The sequence below is a fragment of the Panthera tigris genome, chromosome A3 (assembly GCF_018350195.1).
Source record: "Panthera tigris isolate Pti1 chromosome A3, P.tigris_Pti1_mat1.1, whole genome shotgun sequence".
NCBI lineage: Eukaryota > Metazoa > Chordata > Mammalia > Carnivora > Felidae > Panthera > Panthera tigris.
The window spans coordinates 80,050,743-80,070,002 of record NC_056662.1 but is presented as its reverse complement, the minus strand read 5'-3'; the positions used below and the strand labels follow the sequence as shown (position 1 = coordinate 80,070,002).

At 36.0% G+C, this 19,260-nt stretch overlaps 1 protein-coding gene across 18 annotated transcripts in view; it reads right to left on the bottom strand.

Moving 5' to 3' along the window:
• Positions 1-19,260, bottom strand: part of EHBP1 (EH domain binding protein 1) — a 368,736-nt gene that overhangs the window by 251,348 nt on the left and 98,128 nt on the right. For all 18 annotated transcript variants that reach the window (XM_042981497.1, XM_042981498.1, XM_042981500.1 and 15 more), the window contains 2 exons: positions 14,497-14,554; positions 5,892-5,987 (listed from right to left, as the gene is read on the bottom strand). In XM_042981497.1, coding sequence (XP_042837431.1) covers positions 5,892-5,987; positions 14,497-14,554 — 154 coding nt within the window. The remainder of the gene's footprint in view (positions 1-5,891; positions 5,988-14,496; positions 14,555-19,260) is intronic.

The window sequence follows — 19,260 nt, the reverse complement described above, 5'->3', positions numbered from 1 at the left end:
TTCTGATGGGGCAGAGCCTGTTTGGGATTCTCTCTCCCTCTCTCCTTCTCCCTGCATGCCCACATTCTCTTTCTCCCAAAATAAATAAACTTAAAAAAAAAAAAAAAGATATAAAATGCTCATATAAAAGTCCTCATCCTGTTTTTATACTCGTATATTTTAAACTAAAAGTACCATTTGAGACAAGGTTTTCTTCTGAAGAGGTTATATAAACATCTGGAATTTCAAAGCACAACAAGAGACTTTATAATCTACACAAAATGGCAAATTGGCATGGCTATTGATACCTTCATTCCTCCTCCCTTCCCATCAACCCTGAAAATGCCTCAGAAACCTGAGAAAGGATAATGAAGCCTCCAACCAAAGGCAACTTAAAAAAAAAAAAAAAAAAAAAAAAAAAAAAAAAAAAAGCACACTTTTGCAAGTATTTACTTGACAAATACTTAATGGTTACTTATTATATAAGAAATTGTAGATGTGAAAATGGACTCAAACACCGTTGTCCTTGCCTCTGAAGACAAACACAACTAATCTAAATAAATATGGGAAAAGAAATACATGGTTTCACCACAGGTTAGAAAACAACACATCAGTTATACATATATACAATGGAGTATTACTTAGCAATCAAAAAGAATGAAATCTTGCCATTCACAACAACGTGGATGGAACTCGAGGGTATTATGCTAAGCGAAATTAGTCAGGAGAGAAAGACAAGTATCATATGACTTCACTTATATAAGGGCTTTGAGATACAAAGCAGATGAACATAAGGGAAGGGAAGCAAAAATAATATAAGAACAGGGAGGAGGACAAAACGTAAGAGACTCTTAAATATGGAGGACAACAGAGGGTTACTGGAGGGGTTATGGGAGGGGGGATGGGCTAAATGAGTAAGGGGCATTAAGGAATCTGCTCCTGAAATCATTGTTGCACTATTTGCTAACTAACTTGGATGTAAATTAAAAAAGAAAAAAAGAAAGAAAAAATAAATAAAAAGAAAATAACACATCACTTACAGGAATACATAGGAAAGTTTTATGAGAAAGAAGGCATCTATGCTAGGTGGGATAGTACAGATTTCCACAGATATTCAAATAAGTAAAGGCAAAAGCAATGGAGTATAAGACATAAAAGAAAAGCAGTGGGGTCACATCTATGTGCATTTACTTATTCAGATTCAACTCCACATATTAGAGAAGGCACAGGGATGGAGGTATTGAGGATGAGAGAATATTTAAATACAGCAGGCTTTGGGCTCAACATTCCACTCTAAGAATGAGGGAGTACACATACATGGAAAATGGGCTCTGCTATTCCTTTAATGGGGTTTAGGTCCCACATGCTTCTCATAGGGAAGCATCTTATTCATGATTGATTCCACTTTAGTCTATTAATAATCTTTTGCTTCTACTGCCACAGCTGAGTTTTGGTTCTTATCATTTTGTGCCTCAGCTATTTCAAGATAAAAGTGACTACGACATTCAGTCTTTCTGCCCTCCAATCAATCTTATACACAGATTATTCTCCCAAACCACAGTTCTGACCGTGTTGGTACCAACTCAGATTTCTTTAATGACACCCACCACCTATGGGATAAATTCCAAACTCCTTAGTTAGTTCTTTATTTCTGTTTACTTATTTTTCACATTAAAGCATGGTGGCTGGCTAATTCTGAGCTGTAGTGAGGCAATTAGTTCTATGAGTAAATCCACACAAATGGGATAAAAAAATCTGTCAAAAAGGAGTTTCTTTTGTGGTGCTGGGCAGAGGGGAGGTAGGAAAGGCTAGAAGAGAAAGACAGGTAGAAAATTCTACCTGATATTTGTTTCCTCAGTTTGGCCCTGTCCACAAACTAGGTTTATGGAGAGAGAATACCGTAAATAAAGGCTGAAGGAACTTTTCCATGAGTGATTTAGGTCATAAACAGTGCTACTTTAGAGACCAACTAATAAAGTATATCACAATGCAGAGGAAAGAGACATCTTACCAACCTTGCTGCCTGCCCTCCCTCCCCCACCCCACCATTTTGTTGAGGAACACAGCAGAGTTTCAGCACAGCTAATATAATTAATAACAATAAATATTTACTAAGCACACACTGCCCCAGTTATTGTGCTAAGTGTTTTCATCATCACAGCAACTTATGAAATGTGTAGTATTTTTATTACCATTTAAAAGAACAGAAAACTGAGACCTCAAAGATGTCCCATCCCACAGTGAACAACCAGTAAGTGTTAAAACTATGTTACGATCCAGGTCTGTCTGATTTTTAGTTATGCTGTTGGTTCAGTTTTACTACTTTGTCCCCAGGACCTAGAAAAGTACCAGGCACACAGCAGGCTCTCAAGAATATTTGAGGAATGAATTAATGACTATATCTTATAATTTGACAAATACTGAACACTGCCTTATATATGACATACATTAATTCTCAAAGGAGATGAAACAGTTTTTTTTAATGTTTATTTATTTTTGAGGGAGAGAGAGAAAGCACAGGGGAGGGGTAGAGAGAGACAGGGATAGAGGATCTGAAGCTGGCTCTGTGCTGACAGCAGAGACCTGATACAGGGCTCAAACTCATGAACTGTGAGATCATGACCTGAGCCGAAGCCAGATGATTAGCCAACTGAGCCACCCAGGCACCCCAGATGAAACATGTTTTAAAAACACAGGCAACGTATTACTCCTAAAAGAATAGTTTCAGTGGGACCAAGGGACACGTTTGATAGGTCAAAGTCAGTAAAAAGACATGAAAGAGCAAAAGTAATGTTCATTTTCAAGCCATTTTAAAATGGCATATATACACACAATTAACTATTTATATTATTGATCAGACAAAAACATCTGTAATGAAAATTGCTTCTAGCGTGTATCAATTAAGTCTTCTCTGTATCCTACTTTCTACCCTCTAGAATCTCCTACCTTACCGCTGCAGTAAAGAGAAAAACTGAAAATGGCTCAAAGAACCATTTTTATTTTCAAAACCCTAAAAGGTTTTTTTTTTTTTTTCATTTACTAGAAACAGCTATTTTCAATCTAATTCAAATTTCAAAAACAAACATGCAGAGTAAAAAAATTAGTATCTGGTCAAGTTGTAGGAAAATGAAACATACAACTTTTTGCAAAAGCATTTTGTCTATGAGCACACTTCTGTGGATACCAACCACACTTAGGACAAAAAGGGTTCAGAGCAGTCCTTTCCCACTTGCAAATTTCAAGATTAAATGAGTTGTGAGACTTTAATAAAAGTAAAAGAGAGGAAAATATGAAAAAGTTTTCCACTTGAATATTTCAAATGCTGTTCAAAAGCAAGATCCAAAAATTACACTGAAGGAATAAAAAGTTGTTTTATCATTCTGCCCTTCTGTTAGAAATCTGGAGAGAGGGGGAGTTGGGGAGATAAAAGCCTCCACTGAAAATATTGTTTTAATATTTAAAATGGTTGCAAGTTTGCCTCAATATCACAATTAACCAAAAATGTTTACTACAACAAACTGGGGAGAAATGGTTATTAGTTCTTCTTCCAACAGACTAAAACTCAAAGTCATAAAAGTTCAGTGATAAGGATATGCTGAACATTCTCATCGGTACTTGAAAACAACACTTATCTCTTAATCCTCCAAGTACCCATTTCAACAGCCACTTTCAACTCAGAATCACTCAGCTAGTACACATCCTTTTCCCAAACACATGGCTGTCAATTATTTATCAGCCCTATTCTAACCCCTTACTCTCTATCATCATTTTTTTCAAGTTGTAAAACTATGTCCATTCGTTTTCTTTCCTAGTGTAAACAGCAAATCAAATTAAAATATTCAAAAAATTACTTAAAAGTCTTCCTCAAGCATGTCGGAGATCTTGCTGTTGTAATCTATATTCATAGCAGTTTTGTTTTTTTTTTTATTACAGAATAGGATGTACAATGTGAAGGAAAGAAGAAGGGCTAAATCACTGTGACTTAGCAAGTCATGTTCTTCTTTAGTCTCAGTTTCCTTATCAGTACAAAAGGGATAATTATACAACCTTGGTTGGGGTTGCTGTGTGAGAATGATAGGAAATGTTCCAAAGGTCTTGCTGCTACCTACTAAGCTTACTGTACCATTCCAGTAAGAGATATATGGATAAAGGGAGTTTAATTAACAGGCTTTTAGTACAGCTGACTAAAGGACTATCAGATAGTCCTGAACCTCCTTGAAAAAAGGAAGAGTAGTGACTATCTCACCCCTTATTTCTCTCTGGGAAAATTAAGTATGTGTATATATGACAAGCACGATTGAGCAATGTTATAACGTCAATAACAGTAATATCAAGACTATAAAACATAAAGTGCTAAAAATCTTTTGTAAAATAGATATCTGTGAAATACAGAGCATTTAAAAGTAGTATTCCATTCACGAGTTAGTATATTAACATTCATCACACTCTTCTGTTTTACTGATCTCTGCAGTAGTTCCTGAATAAATGTATTAATAAATTAGATCACAAAATTAAAAGGACTTTTTTACACACTGATTTCATGCTAAGCCATATAATGTTTCTCTACTTAAATTTCATGTCCTTAAATATTTAGTGGATTTTCACAAACTTTACATTATTAAATTATGCTCAATGAGATGTCTTTCTTCCTTCTGTCCAGCAAAAGTAACTTCAACACAACCGGAATGATTCAAAGAAGAAATTAAGCATTGTTTTCTAATTTTACCACTTTCAAAAAGGCTAAAATGAAACCTTTCCCCACCATTTTGGGGAAGCAGGTAAGGAGTTAGGAAAGTAAACATTCTAGTGCCTAATGGGAACTCAGTGAGGACTACTTTGTAATGTTTCAAGAAATATGGAAGACTTTCAAGAAAAAAAAACATGTATGTATAACAGGCAGGTAGTTATACACACAGCTATGTTTTTGGATCTGTCCTTTGAATTTACAACCAGAATCTTGCTTTTAAGCTACAGTACTTGTAAAATATTAATGTCATTAAGATATTTATCAAATACCAATTTAAAATTTCTCTTCTTACATTAACATAAATAAAATACTTGTTTTTAAAAATTTTTTTTAATGTTTATTTTTGAGAGAGAGAGAGTGTGCAAGCAGGGGAGAGGCAGAGAGAGAAGTAGACACAGAGTCTGAAGCAGGCTCCAGGCTCTGAGATGTCAGGACAGAGACTGACGCAGGGATCGAATCCACGAGCTGTGAGATCATGACCTGAGCAGGAGTCTGGCGCTTAACCGACAGAGCCACCCAGGTGCCCCTAAAATACTTATTGAATACTAATTTTAAAACATATCTTCTGATTAGTCAATTAGGGCTAACAAAATGAGGCTCAGGACTAAAGAATCCCACAAACCTCACTTTCTACGATAAAGCACTTTAAAGTTTCCTATGGGTAGGGTGCCTGGCTGGCCCAGGCAGTTAAGCATCCCACTTTGGCTCAGATTACAATCTCATGGTTCAGTTCATGAGTTTGAACCCCGCTTTGGGCTGTGCTCACAGCTCAGAGCCTGGAGCCTGCTTTGATTTTGTGTCTCCCTCTTTCTCTGTCCTTCCCCCCCCTCGTGCTCTGTCTCTCTTTCTCTCTCAAAAAGAAACATTAAAAAAAATTTTTTTTTAAGTTTCCTGTGGGTAGACTATAGGAAGTAGTAAGAGAAGTATTTCAACTGATCTCAAAATTGTTAACAAGTTGAAAAGGACTCCCAAATTATTCTGATTTCATAGACCATGAAATACCCTCATGAACTTGTATTGATATAAACTGCTATATCCACAAAAACAATGCATATTCTATATATTTGGACCCAAATATATAGAACAACGAATACTGAAATATTCTGTCATTTAGAACCATGATTATAAAATAATAAGTTGCATAAATTATAAAAATGGAACTTACCTTAAAAAGTGTCACAGTGATTTCAATGTTTTCAGGAACAGGCCACACTACAACACCACGGTATGGATTTTTTATTCCAGGTTGCCAGCTATGAGCCTACCAGAATAGTTAAAATAATGGCTTTAATATGAAGTACAGGAAATGCAATGTTAATAATTTACAAAAATTTATTGACACTGTTTATCTATTAGATCTGTAGTCTCCTTGAAACAAAAAAGATTAATCAAGTTAGATTTTTCAAGCATTAAAGTTGGGCCATGACAGTTCTATCACATGATAGCTATAGATTACTATCTGTAACCAAAATTTCACTATCTCCCTCCCACCATCACATGCAAGAATACGCAAAAATGAGGTGTCTCATATTTTCAAAAGCTACTGTTTGTGATTGGATAAAAATTTTTTAGGAGAAATATTTTAAAAATTATTTTGTGATCGGGGCACCTGGGTGGCTCAGTCAGTTAAGCGTCCAACTTCAGCTCAGGTCATGATCTCATGGTTTGTGAGTTCAAGCCCTGTGTCAGGCTCTGTGCTGACAGCTCAGAGCCTGGACCCTGCTTCAGATCTGTGTACCCCTCTCTCTCTGCCCCTCCCCTACTTGTTTTCTCTCTCTCTCAAAAATAAATAAACATTAAAAAAATATATTTTTTGATCTAGGAACTTAAAGGCAAATTCATTCTTTAAAAGGAAAAACAAAGTGCATACTTTGCATTTAAGTTCATTTCCCATTAAACTGTAATGTTTATTTGGGACAAGTAAAGAAGAAAACAGTTTTTATAGAGTTAATATTTCTAGCACTTGTAATTTTAAAGATTCTTTTTCCTTGTCAATCTGGTTTATTGTGGTTCCCTAAGGACCTCCCAAAATTTGGAAGTCATCACTATAGTTCTTTCTTTGTGGTGGCATTTCCAGTCAAAGCTGATGGAAGATTAGGTATGCCAAGACATCTCCGTTTTCTTTTCTATGAGCTGCAGGACACTCCATGAAAGTGATAATGAAAGCTAACACTATGGAGTACTTTCTAAGTGTCAGTCCAAGTTTGAAATTTACTTATGTTTAACTCATTTAATTAGCATAAGAACCCTATGAGGTAGCTACTATTCATTCATTCATTCATTCATTCATTCACTGACTCACTCACTGATTCACGCATACAATTGATTCTATCTGCCAAGCACTGTCCAGGCACTGGAGTAGTTTAAAAAAAAAAAAAAAAATCTGCTTTAGTGGAGTTAACGATATACTAGAAAGAAGCAGACAAACAAAATAATTAAGTAAAATATACAGTATGTTAGATAGAGGAAGTGCTATGGAGAAAAAAATGGAAGAAAGAAGGCTGGAGGGGAGGCAAGAGAAAGTAACAAATGTCAACAGGATAGTCAGAGAAGGCATCATTGAGAAGGAGACACTTGAGAGAAGGCCTGACAGAGGTAAAGGAATCAGATACATAGATACATGGGATGAGACTTCTAAGGAGATGGAACAGCAACTGGAAAGGTCAGTCAGATAACAACAAGGCCAATGTGGTTGGAGCAAAGTTGGATACCAGGCTGGAGAAATAAGGAGGGTCCAGTCATATAAGGCTCTGAGAGGCCATTACAAAGACTTTTGACTTATTTATAATTCGAGTGAAATGGAAAGCCACTGAAGGTTTTTAAGCAAAGGCATGATGCTCTAAGTTATGTTTTAAAGGACACACTTCACTAATATAGCAAGAATAGGCTGTAGACATAAGAGAGGAAACAGGAAGACCAAGTAGAAGCTATTGCAATAATCCTGGGGAGAGGTGATGGTGATTTGGCTTCAAGTAGTAGAAAAGTGGTAAAGTGGACAGATTCTGGATATATTTTTTCTTTATATTTTCAAGACAGAAACAACAAGATCTGCAGACTACATGAGAGAAAGAAGGTAACCAAGGCTGATTCCAAGGATTTTGCCCTTGAGCAACTGGAAGAAGAGAATTGCTATTAACAGATACAAAACAAGACTGCAAGAAGAGCAGGTTTGGAAAGTAAGATTGGGAACTCTGTTTTATACACATTAAATCTAAGGTGCATATTATATATTCAAGTGTAGATCTTCAAACAGGCAGCTGGAATAAATCTGGGAATCATTACCATACATAGGTGATACTTAAAGCTTAAGAGTGGATATGATCCCAAGGGACAGAGTACAGATAGAGAATATAAATGTTCAAGAACTGAACCTTGGAGCATAACATTAACAGGTCCAGGAAGTGAGGAGGAATCAGCAAAAGAGGGTTGGTACAGCAGAAGGAAAACCAGAGGTGTGTGGTATCCTGAAAGTCCAGTGAAGAAAATGTTTCATGGAGTGGGAGACAATCTGTGCCAAATCTTGGTGATAGGTTAGACAGAATGAGACCTGAAAAATAACCATAGGATTTAAGAAAGCAGAAGCCAATTCTGACTTCACAAGAGCCATTTCAGTGGAATGATGAGAGCAAATGCCTGACTGGATTGGAAAGGGTTCAACAAAGAATAAGAAAAAAGAAAGTAAAGATACCAAGTACACTCAATTCCTCTGAGATTTTTGCTGTAAGAGAAAGAGAAAACTAGTCTGCCTTTAGTGGTAAAATAATGGCAGAGAGAATTTTTTTAATAAAAATATTTTAATGCTGATGGTAAATATCCAGTTAAGAGGGAAAACTGAATGATGCAAAAGAGAAAGAATTACTAGAGTCATGTCCTTAACAGTAGGAAAAGGAGACAGATTGACCTTTGCCAGAAGCATAGATAATTCTTTCATGATAACAAGAAAGAAGCTAGAGGATATGACTGCAGGTGTGTGACAAGGAACAAATTTAACAGATGAGGAAAATGAGACACGGACTTGCCCAAGATCACACAGCAAGTAAGTGGCAGAAGTTGGATATGAACCCACAAAATGGAAGTGAGAAAGGATCAAGATCATGGAAACTTATGTCCATTCAAATCTTATCATATGTTGTTAGTTAAGATACCAGCATAAGATAGGTTTAGCAGCATCTCCCCACTTCAACTCATAAATTGTTAGTAATTCTCTCTCTATTCTCTCTCCATTGCCGTCCAATCATAAAACTTCAGGGAAGGAAAGGGAAGTAGACACTGACCACAACAGTTAGCACACTATACCCAACAGCAAAAAGCTGAGTTCTACTGATTAAAGAATATCTCTAGAGATTCTTCTGTTCCTCTATTTATGGAAATATGCCTATTGACAATTCTAGAACAAAAACTTCACAAAGTCAAGAATCTCCATTTTGAAAAGTAAATTTCTGCCTACCTTAGATAATCCTTAATCAAAACTCCACTCTACATACTCTACATAGTTAATCTTGAAGATTTATGACAATTCTAATTCTTACGTACTGTGATAGTAGGTCAGACTATTCCTCTGGTCTTTCCAAACTCACCATCATTATATTTTCATAGCCTCCCCACAGAATAAAAACATAAAAAGAGTATAATAACTGAACTTTTCTCATTAGCCACAGCAGCAAAGATACAGTATTTGTAAAATTCTTTTTTTTAATTTTTTTTAATGTTTATTTACTTTTGAGAGAGAGTGAGCATGCACCTGAGCAAGTGGGGGAGGGGCAGAGAGAGATGGAGACACAGAATCCGTACAGGCTCCAGGCTCTGAGCTGTCAGCACAGAGCCCGATGCAGGGCTCAAACTCACAAACTGTGAGATCATGACCTGAGCCAAAGGCAGACGCTCAACTGACTGAGCCACCCAGGTGCCCCATTTTTTTAATGTTTATTTATTTTTGAGAGAGAAAGAGAGAGAGAGAGAGAGAGGGCACAAGCTGGGAAGGGGCAGACAGAGAAAGGGAGACACAGAACTGGAAGCAGGCTCCAGGCTTTAAGCTGTCAGTGCAGAGCCCGATGCAGGGCTCGAACCCAGAAACCACGAGATCATGACCTGAACCAAAGTTGGATGCTCAACTGACTAAGCCATTCAGGCGCCCCTAGTATTTGTAAAATTCATAATGAAAAAATGACCATCAATGGATTTTAGACCTGAAGATACCCTTAGGAGATCTAATCCAGATAAGAAAACTAAAGCAATCAAAGAGTAAATAGCTTGCCTGAACCCACATGAATAATCAGTAGGAGAACCACCTACATGATTTCCAAGTTCAAATTTCTTCACCCGACCAACATCTTACCCAGCTCTATCTCTGATTCATACAGTGGTCAAGAAAATAGTCTTCTATCGCTAAATTCTTAACATTTATGTGGATAATACAAATATCAAAAGTGAGAAAAGCAGGGAATGCAGAGATCACTGGGCAGAGTTAGTAGATAGTAATATCAGATAATTTCTTCAGGTACCCTAATGCTAGCACTCTAAATGACCTCTTTCAATCCTCCTTCTTCGATCACAGAATAGAAATTAGATTGCTGAACAAACAAAAATAAAATCTGGTTAACAAACTAAAATCTTTTTTTTTTTTAATTAAAAGAAGATGTAAGGGTGTTAGTTCCCAAGTTGCTAATATGCTGCCATTTTCTTACCATTCCACTCAGCATCTCTGTCCCCAGCAACAAAGGTCCAACTAAGTCAGAGCTCTGGTTTTCTGATATTCCTTTTAGAGTCTATACAACCTGGCTAAGTTAGGACACTGTAACAACATCAATTAGTCTGGCTGAGTAGCTGGCACCACCTCCTTTATAATGTTAGCGAAATATTATATGGTAGGCAGAAAACAGAATGAAGTAAATTTTATTGCAAAGGAAACCAGGGATGTACATAGTAGCAAACACGAAAAAAAAGATTCCTATTTTCAAACAGCTTACTAAAACTTTCACTTCCAACTGAATTCAGGAATCTGAACCTAGAAAAAGAATGAAAAGTCCAATATGGGCAAAAATAGATTTGTAAAAAAAAAAAAAAAAAAAAAAATTGTACAAATCCATAGAGACATTAATTTATGTTTTTAAGAATTTGATTTAGGAGAAGCACATACTTGCAAACATCACTACTATAAGAACCCTGATTGGTCTTCACTGAAAGTAATAGAAAAGATTTTCTCAGAAAAAATTAGGCACTGGGGCAACTGGGTGGCTCAGTCGGTTAAGCAGCCTACTTCGGCTCAGGTCATAATCTCACAGTTTGTGAGTTCGAACTCCGTGTCAGGCGCTCTGTGCTGACACCTCGAAGCTTGCAGCCTGCTTCAGCTTCTGTGTCCCCCTCTCTCTCTGCCCCTCCCCCACCTTCTCTTTCCTCTCTCTCTCTCTCTCTCTAAAATAAGTAAATGTTAAAAAAAAAAGAAAAAGAAAAAAATTAGTCACAGAAACGCACATACAGCTATTCAGCTCCTTTGCACAGTTAAGAAAGGCAGGTTGTCTCTGTATTTGCCAGCAATCTATCTAATACAGATAATAGTACAAAAGGATTAGGCCACATTATCCAGTTCCCCTTATACGATTTTTCTCATTTTTTAATCATATGACAGATCTTTTGACATGCCAAAGCAAACCTATAAAAAAGGTAACATTTCTCAATTTAGGGTACTGACTCTATAAAATGCCTTACTTTCTAATTATTTCATGTCATACCTTCCCTAAAAGACTTGTACCTAATATGGTACTAAACACAGAATAAACATTCACTTGTTATTTGTGATTCCTACAAAATGAAAATATTTCACTAAAAATATATAGCTGTCACTTGTTAAATAGATAATTTTCGGTTTATAAAAATGCATATACCCATATGTTTAAGATGTCACATGTAGAGTTTACCTTAGAGTTGTCGCCATAAGGCAAAGCTCTCCAACTGTACCCTGCCCCTCCTGTTATCTCAGCACATTGTAAAAGGCTGTAGCACAACCACAGAGCAAGAAAGTAAAGGTGGTAATGCCATCAAAAAGCTTGTGAGGACTTTAAAGCTCTGGTTTCCCTTTGGAATCCTCCCATTTCTCTGTGAGCTTAAACTTCTGTTGGAAAACCATATTTAAGGCAACATACTACTCTGCCATAATTTATGGGGACTATCATAGTTGCTTTGATTCCTACTGCCATATATTTTACCAAAAAATAATTTTATTTAAGTATATACAAATCAACTGCAGCCTAACAAATCTTTGTTATAAATGCCATGACTTGAGGAGAAGAGGTAGGGAAGCTGCACATTGTATTGATTATCCATGGTTAACTACTTTCTCAATAAAAAATGAGTTCTAATTATATATTTAGCTATCAAGATAAACATGTGCCCAAAGAAAGTGAGCACTAAACTAAGAACTAAACTTTAAACTAATTAAGGTAGGGTCGCCTGGATGGCTCAGTCAGATAAGCATATGACTTTTGATTCCAGCTCAGGTCATAATCTCACGATTCTCAGGTCATAATCTCACGATTCATGAGATCAAACCCGCATTGAGCTCCACACTGATGGAGCGGAGTCTACTTAGAATTCTCTTTCTCCCTCCCTCTCTGCCCCTCCCTCACTCGTGCTCCCTCTTTCAAAATAAGTAAATAAAAACATTTAAAAAAAATAAGGTAGTGTGCCTTATTATTTTACTCACTAATCTGATATTTATCTGGGTCTCAGTTATAAGTTTCAATCTATCAATCAATATAAAAAAAGGCAGGTATACTCAGAATCAGGAAAGAGAAATAATAAGCTATATGGATGACAAAAACCAAATTGACTACTATGCAACTCAAACTCTTTCCAAAAACATAGTTAAAAGTAAAAACTAGAATGTTTTCTGCCCAATGGTTGCAGAGATCTTTTTTTCTCCCTCAGTGACTTCAATGGGACTCAGCAGCAAATAATGTATATCTTAAAGGAAAACCATCAGAAAACAGAAGTATCTTTCAGAAGAAATAAAATGGTTCTAGTCTTTGGTTTTGGTATAACTGATACTAATTTAATAAAAAATAGCTGGAGACAAGTTTGTGTGTGTGTGTGTGTGTGTGTGTGTGTGTGTGTGTTTTAAAGAATTCCAAAATGTCATGTATTTCAAGTTTCTTAAGATTAAAAAAAGTTACCTGCTTAACTTTTACAATAATATTGTAATCATTTCTTTCATAATTTCTGACACTGATTTTTAAGTCTCCCCCTTTTCTTTAGCTGTCTGTACAACTTATAACACAGCATTTCACATATGTATGAACATACTATGCACTTGCTTTAACACATGGTGGGTTCTTAAATTTTTTTCAAAAAAACTACATCTATAATATTTTAAGAGGAAACACAATGATTCTGAAATATCCAGGAGGGATTTAAAATATTAAGAGTGCCACAATTTGACAGTAGTACAAGAATTAATTCTTTCTAGAAAATATGCATTCTGGGAAAAATCAACCTATAGCCACATATGTTTGGATTTTACTATCTGGATTCAATCAATACTACTACTATGAATACTACCATATTCACAACAGCATGAATAAACCTCAAAAACATTACGTTGAACAAAAGAAACCACACACCAAACAGTACTGCTGTATGATTCCATTTAAATGAAATTCAAAAACAGGCAAAATTACTGTATGGTGACAGAAAAATCAGAATAGTGGTTACCTCTGAGAGTTGGGAATTAACCAGAGGAGGACACAAAGGAAAAAGTGACGAAAATAGTCTATATGCTATTAGGAGTACTAATTACACAAGTATATATTGACTTAAATTGTATAATTAAGATCTATATGTAATTTTAGCACAATAAAATTTGACAAGATACCACAAAAATATTAAAAATTCTGAAATTTAAACTTGATTTAATTTTAATTAAAAGGAATAAATTTTTTCCTCACACAGGACTACTTATGGAAAAACCAACATCCTTAACATGCTTATAATTATTATGTGCTTATAGAAATACATTCATACTTATTTACAGAATGGAATTTTTAAAGTATCTGCAGAATTGTTACTGAACATTTTAAAAATTCTGTTCTACTCCCCACAAAGCTATAAGTGCAAAAAATTAAAACCTTTGGGTGCCTGGGTGCCTCAGTCGGTTGAGCATCCAACTTCAGCTCAGGTCATGATCTCACAGTTTGTGAGTTCAAGCCCTGTATTGGGCTCTGTGAGGACAGCTCAGAGCCCAGAGCCTGCTTCAGATTCATGTCTCCCTCTCTCTCTGCCCCTCTCTGCTCATGCTCTGTCTCTTTCTCTCTCAAAAATAAATAAACATTAAAAAAAATTTTTTTTAATTAAAATCTTTGAAAAACCCAACTCCTTTTCTACTGCAGCCCAGCAATGGACTCCAAGAACTCACCATTCCTTAAGTGTGCCCTAACTTCATCCTCTTGGAATCTGAGTAAATAATCTCAGGTACAATTTTGTAAGTGTTACCTAGTTAATCATTAATTCATAAATACACTAGTACAGAGAAGCTAGATAACTGTGATGTTATCCAAGGCTACCAAATCCAAGATCAAAACTCAGGTATCTGGCTCCCATTTACAGAACTGCAGTTACACAATCAAAATGCCTAATCAACCATTTTAGTAGTAGATCATCAGAAATAACCCAACATGTCAAGTAATATTTTAAAATCTACAATGGGAGTACGGAAGTTTAATAATTTAACTAAAAGTTAAATTCAACATTTGGGTACGAAATTTTGAAAAGAGACAAACCTTCGAAGACTTCCTTCGGCTTCTTCTTGTCCAAACCACCACCAGTTTATCTGGTTGCCTGTCAAACAGGAAAAAGATTAAGTATAATTTAAGTTCTCTTACATCAAATTAACAAAGTTTAGTTCTGGTGCCTTTTTTAAAAGGACAAAAATGTCGGGGCGCCTGGGTGGCGCAGTCGGTTAAGAGTCCGACTTCAGCCAGGTCACGATCTCGCGGTCCGTGAGTTTGAGCCCCGCGTCAGGCTCTGGGCTGATGGCTCGGAGCCTGGAGCCTGTTTCCGATTCTGTGTCTCCCTCTCTCTCTGCCCCTCCCCCGTTCATGCTCTGTCTCTCTCTGTCCCAAAAATAAATAAAAAAACGTTGAAAAAAAAAAAAAGGACAAAAATGTCATCTACTTTACATTACATAGAGCAGTTGCTTTTACAATAAGTCTCTCTAAATTATTCAAAAATAGCAAATGTTGAATATAAATGTAATCTAATTTAAATGACTAATATTTTATCCACATGTTTTTCTAAAAATCCTTTAGTAAGTTAATCCATTGGGACAAACCAAGTAAAATAAAATACTTGGAACTGGTGACAAAAGAAAAAGCACACATACATCTTCTCTAAAAAGTAATGCTATATACATCTAACGCATTATCTACTTTAATCTGGAGACAACAGCATAAAAATGACACTTACAAAATAATTTAAATCTATGGGTTATACTACTTTTGCATCTCATATCTTATGAACAATGCTGCGGTTTTCAAAACATTTGCATAATCTCAAAGATCTTCATAAAAGCAATACAGTACTAAAACAACATGTAAGGTACATACTATTATTCCTATTTTGTAAGCTTAAAAATTGGCAAAATAACTCATCAAAAGTTCTGGCACTGGGGCACCTGGGTGGTTCTGTCGGTTAAGCATCCGACTCTTGATTTTGGCTCAGGTCATGGTCTCACAGTCGTGGGATCTAGCCCCACGTCGGGCTCTGCATTAACAGTGAGGAGCCTGCTTGGGATTCTCTTTCTCCCTCTCTCTCTGCCCCTACTCACCCCCCTCCTGCACTCTCTCTCTCTCTCTCTCACTCAAAATAAATAAATAAATAAACTTTTTTTTTTTTAAATCTCTGGCAGAACCAAATATGAAATACAGGTCTTTTAACTCTCAGACCCCTCTTCCTTACCTTCTGCTAATATAAAGTAAAAACAAACAAGCAAAAACCTTACGTTCTCAGCTAATACAATTGCATTCTCTTTAATACTTGGGGAAAATATCAAGATTATGATTATCAGTTATTTTCCTTAAATCTTTATTTTAAAAAATTTTAGATAAAAGCTTTTTAACCAAGAAATGAATGGTACACTCATCTTGGTGACCTTCACCTCTTTCCATGTGTCATTTATTTTACCCTAAAATCCGTCACCATCAGCAGATGACCTGTCCTCTTATTTCATTTAATTAAATACATACATATACATATATACACATAAAAGGCCACCAGTCATGAATCCCTTACCCAGTGATTCACCTACAAACCTGTCCAAAGAGAGAGTTGCCCAATGAAAAAGTACTGAGTAACTAACCCAAAATGTAGCATAGAAAAATAAAATGATAAAAATATTTTAAAACCAGGTAAGAGACATAAAAGACAGATTGAGAAGTACATACACCTAGTAGAAATTCTAGAAGTTCAGAACAGTGGGAATGGCAAAGAAAATACTGAAGAGATAAGGCTAAGAATATTCCAGACTTGAAGAGAGAGTCCTTAGATAGAAAGTATATATGAATGAACAGGATAATTAAAAATAAATCTAATAGCTAGATACTGTGCTACAAAACAGCAAGAATAAAGAGAAAAACCATAAAAGACAGGTTACCAACAAAGGAATGGCTGGACTGATAGCAACTTCTCGTTAGCAGAAACAAAGCCCAAAAGACAATAAAATTAATGATCTTCAAGTTGCTAAGGGAAAATAGCTGTCACCCTTGAGTTTTATACTGCTAATCTAAGAAATGGTTTCAGACATTGTCTAACAAAGAGCAGATAGTCAATAAATATTTGCTGAGTGAAAAAAAAAAAAGAAAAGAAATGGTTTTAGGCATATGAAGACTTAAGAGTTTACAACGCACACATCCTAGTTAACTAAGGGAAGGAGTAGGATGCAAAAAGCAACATAAATATCATAAAATGTTAATTCTTGTTCATTTTAGGTCGCAGAACTCAAAGAAACGCTAGAAAAAAAAACAGGAGGAAGGTTCCAGTAATGAAAATGACTAAGTAGGGAGTCATCTAAACTAATGCACAATGTTTCTGATGGTGATAATAACCAGCATGGTATAAACAGAAAATTGGTGGTTCTCCATCCAAGACTCAGTTCAATTCTGAGGGTCAGGCATTAAAGACAACAACTGTAAACTAAAACCAGTAGCTTGGTTTGGTGAATCTTCCCACAGTGAAATTTTGGGAGCAATAACCAAATGCTAAATAAGATGAAACAGAAGAAAGTTTGTATGAACTATCAAGAGTGTTAACTTAAAATCCAAACCAACACAGAAACAAACATAACCTTGTTCAACACACAGAGAAGCAGAATAGGACAAATGACAGTGAAGATGGGGAGCTGTAAAGAACAGATGGAGGTGGGAAGAAGGTATGATCAATGCTGACAGCTTAACAGTACAGGAAATGAGTAGCCAACAAGTGTATAAACTACCTTATTTGAAAGTATTTATGGCTTGTTAGAATGAACATTTAACCTAGATTACTACTAATCTTTTCATTATGTTCTCATCTCCACATCGCCAGGTGACCCCAACTTTTAATGATATTTCTATGGTACTTCTTTAGAAATGCTATAAAATCTTACAGCTTGTCCTTGCTTATTATCCCATACTGGTCTCTTATATGGAAGGTACTAACAAACTGGCGCTTACAGGTTGAATTTAACACATTCATTTCCCTTAATAATATTCCATTTTATTTAACTTTTAATTTAAATTTTGAAAATCCTTTCTAAATTAAATGCCTTTAAACAAAGTCCATGTTGTCCGGATTACTAGAGCCTCCAACGCTACCAGCTGTTTCACACCTGACCAGCTTCTGCTTTGGCCCTTTGACAACCTGGCATGCAAAATAACGTCCATATTCCTGAATGTTGTTTTTATGAGGCACTTTACCACCCAACTCTATCTTCCTTTCTGTATAACTTACAAATACCTGAACATGTATTCCTTCAATCTCTTCACATTGCATGCTATTACCTTTCTTTAAAAACTTCCTCTTTCCTCCCTTTTCTACCTGATAAACCCTTAACTCATCACTTCCTCTGTGAAACCTTGACCACTTCTCATTTCCTTTCTACGCCATTCCATATTCTAAACCTTAAGCAGCTATCTGCCCCTACTACTGTATTTCCAGTAATACCCTAGAAACACCTGTATCTAAATATTCTATATGCCCTGTATTACACTATTATTTCTATCTCCTACACTAGACTGCACTCCTTTATCAACCATATCTTTCTTTATATTCTTAGCAGTTAGTTAGAATTTGGTACAAGGTTGAGGCTCAATGAACATTTGCTACTGAATGAACCTTAAGTTTCCACCAGGAATTCCCAGTTGGTTAATTATAATTGATCAGGTCTAACTAAAGCCAGTAGCTAAATAATACATCCTCTCTGTAGCTTATTCAAATTTTACAGGGATTCCCACCTTGGCTGCACATTGGAATCTCCTGGGAAACTTTGAAAAATACTGATGCCTAGGTCCACTCCTAGAGAATCTGATTTAATTGGTGTCATGTGCAGGTGTTTTTTTAATTCCTACAGGTGATTCTAATTGTGCAGCCAACGTTGAGAACCACTGTTATCACAGGGACAGTGGTAAGTAATCCCTGTTAACTCCTGACTTAACAAACAAGTGAGGCATAAGTTGCGCCAGCAGTGGGGGTATCTCCCCACCCCCATCCAGGCCACCTGCACTGTTGCCTCCTTCCAACTCAGCTTTTCAGCATCTCCCTCCCCTCAATCATTCTGACCTTACTTCAGATGTGTTACTTCACAACAGGGAAGACTTTTACTATAAAAAATCAGGACCGTGGTCTCCTAACCTACCTGCCTGAAGTTCTGAGAATGTAGAACATAAATGACTTACTTGAGAATGCCCCCAGAGACAACTAAACTTTTTTGTGATTCTAAGTCACGTCCCATTTTTAAAATGTCTTTACGAGAAATCAGTCCACCTTTGTATTATCAGAGCAACGTGAGGCAGTGTTCTAAAATAAAGAATGGTGCTGTGACTTATTGTTCTCAGAAGAGTACCAATAACCACACAATTAGCTGACCACAATTAATATTTTAAGCACCTGTGCTGTACTAGAAAAGAACCATTAAATATTTACTTATGTGCACACAAGACGCAGGGATGGAGCAACTGTGTTATCCAACTATCAAAGAACCTATAATTATACAACTTTTATCAAAAGTCAAGACAACCTGGTAGAGCTCAGGTTTCAGAAAGAATTCAATAATCACATATTTAACATTTCTACTCCATCACCTAAGTAGCCAGATAGGCCTACACATGAAATATACACAGACATATAAACCTACAAACATATAATTATATATATGAACATTTTATACACATACACATAAAATGTACACACAGATGCACTTTCTGTGAAATCTATCTAAAGGGTTCCATTAAAAAGATCTGAAGTCTTTTGGTGGGTTTATTCAGGGAAGAAAACTTTATTTAAAAAAATTA